The sequence below is a fragment of the Daucus carota genome, chromosome 6, assembly GCF_001625215.2.
Source record: "Daucus carota subsp. sativus chromosome 6, DH1 v3.0, whole genome shotgun sequence".
In the NCBI taxonomy this organism is placed as follows: Eukaryota; Viridiplantae; Streptophyta; class Magnoliopsida; order Apiales; family Apiaceae; genus Daucus; species Daucus carota.
In genome coordinates, this window is record NC_030386.2 from 28,499,060 (window position 1) to 28,510,707 (window position 11,648).

The 11,648-nt window shown below is 35.6% G+C and overlaps 1 protein-coding gene across 3 annotated transcripts; it reads left to right on the plus strand.

The window, feature by feature from the left end:
* The first annotated feature begins 1,581 nt into the window (after positions 1-1,581).
* Positions 1,582-9,887, plus strand: LOC108226197 (uncharacterized). Of its 3 annotated transcripts, none has more exons than XM_064078968.1 (16): positions 1,583-2,107; positions 2,190-2,247; positions 2,364-2,429; positions 2,512-2,586; positions 2,738-2,821; positions 3,029-3,115; positions 3,241-3,327; positions 3,443-3,529; positions 3,634-3,720; positions 3,823-4,050; positions 4,145-4,216; positions 4,309-5,211; positions 5,347-5,805; positions 5,983-6,235; positions 6,358-7,376; positions 8,019-9,885. In XM_064078968.1, exons 1-16 carry the CDS (start codon positions 2,099-2,101, stop codon positions 9,656-9,658), a joined length of 5,214 nt encoding a protein of 1,737 aa, XP_063935038.1. In that variant the 5' UTR covers positions 1,583-2,098; the 3' UTR covers positions 9,659-9,885. The 3 variants fall into 3 exon arrangements, with proteins under 3 accessions (XP_063935039.1, XP_063935038.1, XP_017256630.1); XM_017401141.2 differs by having other exon boundaries at positions 1,585-2,107; positions 3,832-4,050; positions 8,019-9,883; XM_064078969.1 differs by lacking the exons at positions 3,029-3,115; positions 3,241-3,327 and having other exon boundaries at positions 1,582-2,107; positions 2,738-2,797; positions 8,019-9,887.
* Positions 9,888-11,648: the final 1,761 nt, after the last annotated feature.

Genomic DNA, 11,648 nt, shown 5'->3' on the forward strand with positions numbered 1-11,648 from the left:
GATTTATAAGTAATTTTTATCAAAATAAAATTCAAAAAAATAAAGTGAGTGTATTCGATTGGGATTTTAAAGTACTTTTTTTTATTCATGAAATCTCAAAGTATTCAATTGCGATTGTGACAAACAAAAAAAAAGTATTCAATTGCGATTGTTTAAAATCCATTAAAATCTTGGGGCATTCAATTGAGATTTTAATTTCGCTACAAAATCTGATGGTATTCAATCATGATTTTAAATTATGATTAAAAATTAGATGATATTCAATTAGGATTGTTTAAAATCCATTAAGAGGAGTGTATTGGATTGAGATTTTAAAGCATTTTTTTGCATTCATGAAATCCGAGGGTATTCGATTGGGATTGTTTGAAATCCATTAAAATCTTGAGGTATTCAATTGGGATTTTAAATTATGCTACAAAATCCGGTGGTATTCAATTGGGATTTTAAATTATGCTTTAAAATCCGATGGTATTCAATTGGGATTCTTCAAAATCCATTAAAATCTGCTGGTATTCAAATGTTGATGGATTTTTTTGCATTTCATTAAATGATGGATTTTGTGGCATTTTCCAGTGTATTTTAAGTTTCTTGAAATCCCATTAAAATCAATGGGATTTTGAAGCATTGTGCTTAAATCCTATAAACTCTGCGACATTTTATCAAGAATCCGCACAAAATCAAAATCACACACAATCCATTAAAATCCATAGACTAAAAACAATTCATTTAAATCCCAATCGAATACACCCCCGTAAATCTGATGATATCCAAATCCTAATGAATTCTTTTGGATTTCAAAAAATGATGGATTTTATGGAGTTTCTCAGTATATTTTTAGTTTTTTGAAATCCCACCAAAAGTCATGAGATTCTGAACATTGTGCGTGCTTAAATCCTAAAGAATTTATATCAATTCTACGATATTTTATCAGGAATTCGCACAAAATCAAAATTACATATAATCCATTAAAATACATCAATTAAAAATAATTTATTTCAATCAAATACACCCCCCAAGTCATTTAAAAAAGTTCCTCAAACTAATTTCTAACTTTAATTCAATTTTTCACTTATTTCTAACTTTAAATTAATTTTTAATTTATACTTATTACATAAATAAATATTTTTTAACCTAAAATAAAAATGAGTTAAAAGCTCCGACTTTAAACCCAAACAAACAAGTACATGATTGGGAGGGTGCAGTTCGTATTGATCTTGAGGTTCGTAATGAGGTTCTTGGCCAGTCTAGAGTCTCTCTAAAATATTTTTAAAATCTCTGTGAGATTCTAGTGTTAAGGATGGATCATAAATATATGATATCATATTAGACAGGGATGATAACATATAAAGATATTTTTTTAATTTAGCTTTTATACAAAGAGAGTTTTACTCTAATAGAAATTATTTCAATTAAAACTACAAACATGAAAATGGTATAAGTTTTGAGTTGGTGAACCCGATAGTGTTAGAGCAAGTGCAATAGGTTACTTATATGATGTCCTAAACTCACATCCCTTAAATCATAAATCTTGAATCCAAATTCAATGGCTTTTTACACCCCCTGTCCTCAAACTTCATACTTAATTACTAAATATGCCATCACAAATTTCTCAAAATGACTGCACCCTTGACTTCAGTATGTGAGAACCCATGTGCACTTGCCTTTTATAGCTTCCTGGCTTAACTCATGTGCTATCACTTAAAAAATTGAAGTAGTCACGTGCTGTTGTCTAATTCTTTTGGTAATCAGACAAGATTATTATCGCTTCAAGAATGGTCTCCATCTTTCATCCCTTCCTCTTTTCTGCTTCTGTCCAGCTGGGTTTCAAGTTCACTTTGATTTTTGACTCAAAACAAACAACACTTCTCTGTTGTGCCTTCAATTGGCATGCAGACAAATCTTCCATTTGCTGTCTGTTTCCAGGGATGTCTATTTCTTTCTTCTTCTGTGCGCTTTGCCATTGGGTCTTCATTTGACCAGCATTTTGAATCTTCATTTCTGCAGCATTTTGAATTTGAAAAACATTCTGGGTTCATTTTCAACTCCGCAGAAGAAGAGGATTTCATCCACCTTTGCACTGTATCCACCTTAGCACTCCATGAAAGAGGTACCCACAGGATCGATTTACCTTATAGAATCTTAGATATTCATATTTGGTTGATAATTTTTTTACTTCTTTTTACTTTCAGGCTAATTATAATCATCTGAAGCTTGAAAACTTCCCATCCTTGAATAGTGATGCTTCTGGTGATGAGCCAGCCCTCTTCCCAATTAATTATCTAGGAATCTTTTTTTGTTAAGCTCTACGAATCTATGTTTGTTAAGGTCCTAACAAGGTGTCTGATCTAATGCCTCTGTCATAGGTTCTGCAGCAAAAAGAAGAAGGCAGCTGTTTTATAGCAATGCAGAAAATGCCCAGCCAGATGAAGGTGAAAATCTTAATACTGGTGATTGTTTAAAGATACAGAAATTTCCAATAGTCTATGTTTTAAATCTTTTCTATGATTATAGGGGGGTTTATGTCTGCTAATAATCCAGCTTCTTTTGTTACTCCTAGACGTCCTTCGTCTCTTCCATCATTTCAGAGTATGGGATAAAAATATATAGTATTTGTTTGTTGGATATTTGTTTCTTGGATGCTATATGGTATTCCTCTAAGTATAATTTAAATACTGCATTGATTTTGTCACTATTCGTTGTTGTTTTGTACGTACTGTTTTCAACATGGATGCACCAGGAACTCCAACTGAACGACCTCCACTATCGCATTTGACCAATCAAAGTTGTACACCAAATGGTATAAATTCCACACCTAACAGAGGTATATCATTTTTTCATATCACTCAATAGAATTGTTATACTCTTTTGCTGCAATACCCATTGACATTAGTTGTTTGGATTATAAGCTTTTGTACTGTGAACTATGTGTTGTTAGTTTAGTTTTCATGTAAAGATCATGTAGCTTGACTTCCATATTGCATATGATTATTCTACGATTGAAAGTGACATTAGATTTCATCTTTTTTAGGTTCTGTATTCAACATTAATACAAACCTGTCTCCCAATTATCCACAACCAATGTCCAGTTTTAACAATCACAGTTCCTCTTTTACAGGTATTCCTTCAATATTGCAATTCTGTGCTAATTAACATTATGTATTCATGGATTTATCATGTAGCTTTGTGATTTATACTTTAAATACTGCTTTGATATTATCACTATTCTTTTTTGTTTTGTAGGTACTATTTTTAACATGAATGCACCACGAACTCCAACTGAACGAGAGACACTATCAGATTTGACCAATCAAAGTTATACACAAAATGGTATAAATGGTTCCATACTGCAGATGGTTCCATATTGCAATCCTGAGCTAATTTAAAGTATGTATGCAAAATTACAGCACTCTGTTTTTATATATATTATGTTTCATTTTGTCAGGTTATAGTATCAAGAGGAATGCACAGACATCTATAACACATCGACCTTCTCCTTCCAACCTAACACATCATAGCTTAAGATCATCAGGTATTCCTAAAACCTTTGAGGAATGTGTAATTTTAAAAAATACATGGAATCTGCAAGACTGTGTAAATTTAGTGCTCAGAGTATTAATACCCCTTTCTTATTAGGTTCTGTGTTGAAGGTGCCTGCACATAATTCTTTGAATGGTAGAGTGCCACTGTCAAACTTGACAAATCAGAACCTAAGATCATCTGGTATTGGAAATTAAATACACTTTAATTTTAGCTGCCGTGTCTATAACTTTATCTTCTTAAAATGTTTGATTCTTGACTTATAAAACAATCTGTTTCCTCGAGAAAAAATAGCGGAATCAAGAGAAACCTGCAACGATAAAAGGCAAGTCAGAATGCAATCAAATACTTCAAAGAGCAGAGTTAACAGGATTGACACATCTGGTGAAGGAATGCCGATAACTAGGTTATTTCCTGATGAAAATGGACAGTCTCATGAAACAGATGAGGATGTTGAGATGGACCCGGCTGACGATGATGCCTTGCCTGAGGAAGACGATACTGTTTATGATGGTGGTCTTTTTATGGTCACATCTTTTTTTTTAAAATCAATTATATTGTTTTAGCAGATTTAAGTTTCACTAAGAAATTATATTAACCTATGCAGGAGTGTTATATGGAAGTGATAGTGATGTGGATGAAACGACCTTTGATGAAATTGGTGCCTGTCCTACTGAAGGTATTTTCCTGACTTTAAGAGAAAAGTAGGCATGATTGGTTATCTTCAAAAAAAGGTTCAACACTTATTGACAATGGTTTTATGTTCTTCAGGATATTGTAGTCTTGGAATTCCAAATGAAAAATGTATACATTGTGGTGCTGTTATGTGGAAGGAAGAGCGCGTCAATAAAAATGTCAAGAAGGGAACCCCTGAATTTTCGATATGTTGCTGCAGAGGCCAGATCAAGTTGCCTAAAGTTCCACCTACACCGTCTTACCTAATGCAGTTGTATAATGATCCAGAAAAGGGAGACAGTTTCAGAAGGAATGTACGCTTATATAACACCATGTTCGCTTTCACCTCTATGGGTGGGAGAGTTGACCATTCAATTAATACCGGTAGAGCCCCCTACATTTACAGATTGAATGGGCAGAATCATCATGTTTTTGGGACTCTTATACCTAATGAAGGTCAAGATCCCAAATTCTGTCAATTATATATTTATGACACTGAAAATGAGGTTGAGAATAGGATGAAATGGGTCAAGGTTAGTAATGGTGAACCCGTTGATGCTGCTGTTGTTCGTGGGTTGTTAGACATGTTGGATTCGACAAATGAGTTGGTTCCCTTCTTCCGTATGGCGCGCGATAGGTTCAAAGAAGATGCTGTGCAGGATTTGAAAATTGTCATGAAAATTTCACGTGCTGATAGTGGGCGTGAGAATTTTATCGGTCCTTCGAATGAGGTTGGTGCTATCATGGTAGGTGATCTCGAAGATACCTGTGGTGAGAGAGATATTGTCATTCACAGTATTAAGGATGGACTACAGCGTATCAGTGATATTCACCCTAAATTAATGGCATTACAGTACCCGTTGCTTTTCCCAAGAGGTGAGGATGGTTACTCAGATGATATTCCTTATGAGAAGACCAAGAATAGTGCTGGAAAGAAACGTAAGAGGGTCACCATGAAGGAGTATTACTCTTATCGACTTCAAGTCCGGCATAATGAAGGTGCTTTACTTCTCACTTCAATTCTGTTAAATGGTCTCTTCATCTATGTTTATAATATCCATTCTCATGCCGAACTGTTTTTATTATTTTTAAATACTTATTTAAAAACTGAGGTACTAATTTCTGTACTATCAGGGAACACTCCAAGGCTTGGTGGCAGACTATTTCAACAGTATATTGTTGACTCCTTTTCGGCTATTGAACAAGCCCGCTTGTGGTGGTACCGAACTCATCAAACCACTCTTCGCAATGACCTCTACACAAATATCAAAAAAAGTCTAAGCATGGGTGAAGGTAGCACAACAAATGTTGGCAAAGGTTTTATACTGCCTGCTAGCTTTCTTGGTTCTCGGAGGTACATGCAACAGTGCTTTCAAGATGCCCTTGCAGTTTGTAGGCATATTGGACATCCGGACATTTTCTTGACCATGACTACCAATCCTTTGTGGGATGAGATTCAAGAGATGATGAAAAACATGCCCGGCTGCCTACCTGTGGACTCTCCTGATGTAATTGCGCGTGTTTTCAAGCTTAAACTTGATCAGATTGTTGATGATATAAAGAACAAGGGCTATTTTGGAAACTGTGCTGCAAGTAAGTGATTATTGTTTTCCCATAAAATTTCATGTCTGTTAAATTTATTTTCAAATCTGCCATCTTTTATTCTCCTGTAATTTGGAAACTATGCTGCCGTAATTCCAGTTTCAAAATTTGCAACTTTTATTCTCTGATAATTGCCTTATTTGATATGCATTTTTTATAATGAAACAGTCATGTACGTTGTTGAGTTTCAAAAGCGTGGTCTTCCGCATGTCCACATGCTCATCTGGCTGGATTCTCAGTCTAAGAAAAAACTCAATGCCAATGTAGACAGCTTTGTATCTGCTGAAATTCCCGATCCTATTAAAGACCCTATTGGTTATCAAGCTGTAGCTAGACACATGATGCATGGTCCCTGTGGTTTGCTCAACACCAAGTCTCCTTGCATGAAGGACATGAAGTGTAGTAAACACTTCCCTAAAAAGTACGTTTCATTTCAGTTTATGTCAAATTCCTTACTTTCAAATAATTCTGAAAAATTGTATGTTCTGTACACACACACATTCAATACAACACCTTACTAATTTAGATTCTAACATGTTTTAGGTATTGCGCTCAAACTATGTTTGATCAATCGGGCTTCCCTATTTACAAGCGCCGTAATACAGGGATCACAGTTAAGAAAGGAATTCATGAGCTTGACAATCAATATGTAGTTCCCTACAACCGAGATCTACTGGTGAAGTACCAATGCCACATGAACGTGGAGATTTGTTGTCATGCACGTAGCCTCAAGTACCTTTTCAAATACTGCCTCAAAGGTCACGACCGTGCGACAGTTGAGATTTCAAACAAAACCACAGATGCTCAATCTATTTCTGTTGATGCTCCCAAAGATGAAATTCAAGCTTATTTTGATGGACGATACATATGCGGGGCTGAGGCTGCATATAGGATTTTTGGATTTGACATCCATTATAGATCTATCTTTGTTCTTCGACTTTCCTTTCACTTACCTGGAAAACGAAATTGTACATTTAGAGAAGATGAGGAACTTCACAAGGTTGTGCAAAGGGAGAAATTTAAACTGAGTCAACTGGAGGCTTTCTTCCAACTGAACCAGAAGGACATCAATGCAAGGAAATTCACTTATGATGAAATTCCAAGGTACTATGTTTGGAATGTGGCTGACTCAACTTGGACCGTACGTAAGAAAGGCACCCAAATAGGCAGGCTTCTATTCACTCACCATACTTCGGGGGAAATTTGGTACTTGCGCTTATTACTCACAAAGGTAAAGGGACCAACATCATTCAACCATCTGAAAACTGTTGATGGTGTATGTTGCAATACATTCAAAGAAGCATGTCATAAATATGGTTTCCTGGAAGACGATAACGAATGGAATGAGGTTCTTCACGAATGTTCTAAATGTGGCTTTCCAGGACAAATCCGTGAGCTTTTTGTCCATATAATGGTCAATTGCCAAGTCACTGATTTATCTTCTCTTTGGAAAAAATACTGGAAGAGCATGAGTGATGACATTGTCATGCTTCATCGTAAGGAAGATGTCAATAATCATGTTTCTATAAGCGACAAACAACTTCAATTTTATGTCCTAGCAGGTACAAAAACTTCACTCTTGGTTTCTTCTAATTTCAGTCACATAAGCGTTTTAGTGCAGCACACACATGAATAATAGGTCATGTTATATTTATATGGCATACCAGCTCCACAAAATCTGCTCAACCTTTTTTCTGAATACATTCACATGAGCAAAATTCTGCAGCACACCCATTTATAATATTTCATATTAAATTTAGAAAGTCAGAACACATTTTACTCAATAAAATGTTATACTCTTTTACTGCAATTCACATTGACATTAGTTGTTTTGCTAATAAAAAAACTTTACTCAACACAAATACACTTGCATCTGCTGCTGCTACTACTATGAACTATGTGTTTTTAGTTTAGTTTTATGGAAAAGCAATGCAATAAAGTATAACTAAGCAGCCTCTTTTGATGGATTTCACATTGAGCAAAAAACAATTACTCTTTTGAAGGTACTGTATTTGAAATCAATACACAAACACCTCCCAATCAGCAACCTCTCCTGTTAAATACATTCGCATGAGCAAAAAACTGCAGCACACTCATTTATAGTATGTCAAATTAATTTTTATGTGCATTCAATATGCATGAATTGATAAATTAAATGAATGTTATGTAATGTTTCACACTCCTGTCCTTTTTTTGTATTCCAGAAATTGATAAGTTACTAAGATCTATTGGCAAGTCAATACAACAGTTTGCCCAGCTTCCGCAGCCTCCAGCTTCATTTCTTCACAGAGGAGCAGATAATTTGATAAAGGATGAGACAAGCTATGATGTTCAAGAAATGGAAGAAGAGTTCAACAAGCTTTTCCCTAATTGTAATCCCGAACAGCTTGAGGTGTACAATGCTGTATTTAATTCAGTTCAGAATGGCGAAGGTCGTTTATTCTTTGTTTACGGAAGTGGTGGATGTGGAAAGACCTACGTCTGGAAAACTCTGATATATAAACTCAGATCAATGGGGAAGATTGTCTTGCCTGTTGCATCATCTGGGATTGCTGCTACTTTAATGCCCGGTGGGAGGACTGCTCATTCTAGATTCAAGATCCCTATTGTTCTGGATGAAGATTCATGTTGCTCGATATCTCATAATTCTGATATTGCAGAACTTATAAAGAATACCAGCCTTATCATATGGGACGAGGCTCCAATGCAACACCGTTATGCTTTCGAATGCCTTGACAGATCACTTAGAGATATCATGAAATCTGTCAGTCCTGAAAGAGGTGAGATGCTTTTTGGAGGCATTACAGTTTTGTTAGGTGGAGACTTCAGGCAAATACTTCCAGTAATCAACCTTGCTTCCAGGGGTGAAATTGTATCAGCGTGTATCACACGATCTCGATTATGGTCTGCTGCTACAATTTACATACTTAAGCAGAACATGCGACTAAACCAAGGTGAGACTGAAGCTGACAGAGAGAGTTTGAGGATTTTTGCTGATTGGGTCCTTAAAATTGGTGATGGTAAGATTCAACCCCCAACCGACAGTACAATCCTTTTTCATGAAGATGATATTGAGATTCCAGCTGAATTTTGTGACACGGAAGTTGCAAATAGTGTTGAGAATATGATCAAATGGACGTTTCCTGATTTTGCAGCAAATTTTAAGACCCCTTCTTATCTTAGTGAGCGAGCAATTTTAACTCCAACAAACCAAACTGTTGGCCACTTGAACTCTGTAATTGTTGGTACTATCCCAGGAGACACCAAATCATACTACAGTGGGGATAAAGCAGAAGATTTTGGGGGGACTGCTTCTGATCTGAATTTTGCGTTCCCTCCGGAGTATTTGAATTCATACAATATTCCAGGCCTTCCACCACATCAGATGGAATTGAAGGTTGGTGTCGCTGTAATGCTTATGCGGAATTTAAACCAGACTCTAGGACTTTGCAATGGAACAAGGATGATGGTGACGAAATGTCTGAAACATTGTGTTGAGTGTGAAGTAATTTGTGGCGCTTTTCTTGGGAGTAGGCACTTCATTCCCAGGATGGAGCTTTATCCAACCGAGACAAAACTCCCATTTAAGTTGATAAGGAAACAAATGCCTCTTCAAATCTGCTACTCGATGACTATTAACAAATCTCAAGGCCAATCTCTTGAAAGAGTTGGTTTATTTCTACCAAAGCCGGCCTTCACACATGGTCAAATATATGTAGCTGTTAGTAGGGTGACGTCTCCATCTGGATTGAGACTTTTCATCGATGCAAACACAGGTGAACCGACAAATATAACCCAGAATATAGTTTACAAGGAGGTGTTTTACAACCTGCCCAAAGTCTGAGTTTGGTTCATAAATTTTTTGAGCACATATATTCAGGAAGTTGTTTGTGACCAATCTTTACTGTCATTATCTTAGGCTTATAGCCTACAGACTACTATATGATCATGCTTATCAAAGTGTTATAGCATTTTTTGATTACACTTCCTGAAAGAATTAATTGTTTTTGTTAACAATAGAATTTTTCTACCCGCAGTGCGATGTAATCTTCGCTGTAAAGATTGTTATTTTGCTTTTAATTCTTCTGCTTAATGAAACACCTCTTTGCTTCTTTTATCAAGTTTTACTAATACTAAGATATCTTGAGAAGATTAAAGGATATTCTATCCATTTTTTACACATATCAGAACCACAATGTATACGACCTGCATTTGGATCTCCAACACATTATGTCATTGCCATGTTTCGTTAGAAGCAGATACAATACCAAACGGCACCACCGATTGGCACTGTCTACAGAGGTATAATACCATGTATTATACAAGAAAAAACAAAAAGTTGAAAATCATATAGGGTGCAAATGTTCTAAAACCCTTTACTACATTATAGTCTACTGTCAATTAAAAATATATAGGATCCAATGTTAAATATCATAAATTGCAAGGAAATTCGGAAGCATTCACATAATTCTACAATGGTGAAAAAGAAGGTAGATGTTGACAGCATAAAAACAACTTTAAACATCATTCTTCAGCACTTTCAAACTGAATTGGTCTGGTGAATCTTTTGGACATTCAAAAACCAGTCTATCTCCAACAGCAAGCTTCAAACAGTCCCGCATAATCTGCCATCCGTCCACGATTGTAGAACAATAGTAATCATCACGTTTACGAATATCAAGCATCCAACATCCTGATCCAGTATAAACATTCACTGTTTGGATTTTTCCCCACAGCTTACTTAAGTTTCTAAATTTATTGGAGATTTCCTGCAAAAAAAAACCTTGCTCAACGCAAACTATAAATCAACGATAAATGTGTGATGTAAAACAGATTATACTCACAACAATGTAACAATCTGCTGACATGTGTTTGTCTTCCACAATAATTTCAAAAAAACTACAATTTCCTGGTTTTTGAGAACTATCCCCTGTCCAACATAGTAAAAAAGAGTTGTCCACATTAGTAACTTTAATAATAAAATCAAAAGCCAATATGTTGGTTTAAACCACCTGTATCAACTGTTAGGGGTGTTCCAGGAAGGAAAATCTCATACAGATTTTCATCAAAAGCAGATACTTTAATTAATGATCCCCCATAAAATGCAAACATCAACATATGGACGGAATCCATTATACGATCTCCTGCCATATCAAACATAGCTACCAATCCACTGAATTTGCGCGATTCATGGCAAAAAGCCCCATTTTTTTTCATCCCATTACTGAGAAGATATGTTACACGCTCAGGGAGATACCTTCCACAACGATCCAAGAATTGTGATGGAGGATTCTATAAAGTAGTTGCAGAAATATAAGTTTTTATAGGAAAAAAATGTAAAAGTGATGATATTAACATCTATAATTACTCACAATAGCATCAGAAACATTTCCTGTTTTCGAAATTGACCAAATAAACCTCCAACCTCCATTACCAATAGTCACTACAACAATCGCAAACATGAAGAATTATAGATACTTTACATAGTTCAACATAATCTATATAATGTTGGTAATCTTTATTTAATATTAATAAGAACACTAACTCACCTAATTGTGGAATGCATTCTTTGAATGGGTCAATTACATCCGGATAATTCATTTCCGAGCAGTTGCTTCCGATTATATAAACATTGAGGTAATAACGCCCAGAGTACTCAAACAATAGCCACTCATCCCCTTTCAGTTTTAAATACTTGAAAAAACATAATACACCATTCAACACTCCTTTGCTCCTATCCAATTCAACAGGTACCACAAAACCATTTCTCAGTTTCAGATCCACGGTGCTAGGCAGTAGATGACCATACTTAACACAGAATTCCATAGGAAGAC

Bases quoted from the DNA above. Each gene is read 5' to 3' on its own strand.
- LOC108226197 (XM_064078968.1), top strand. The intron at 2,430-2,511 runs GTGAAAATCTTA...CTATGATTATAG, and splicing joins AAATGCCCAGCCAGATGAAG to GGGGGTTTATGTCTGCTAAT. The intron at 3,721-3,822 runs GTATTGGAAATT...TGTTTCCTCGAG, and splicing joins TCAGAACCTAAGATCATCTG to AAAAAATAGCGGAATCAAGA.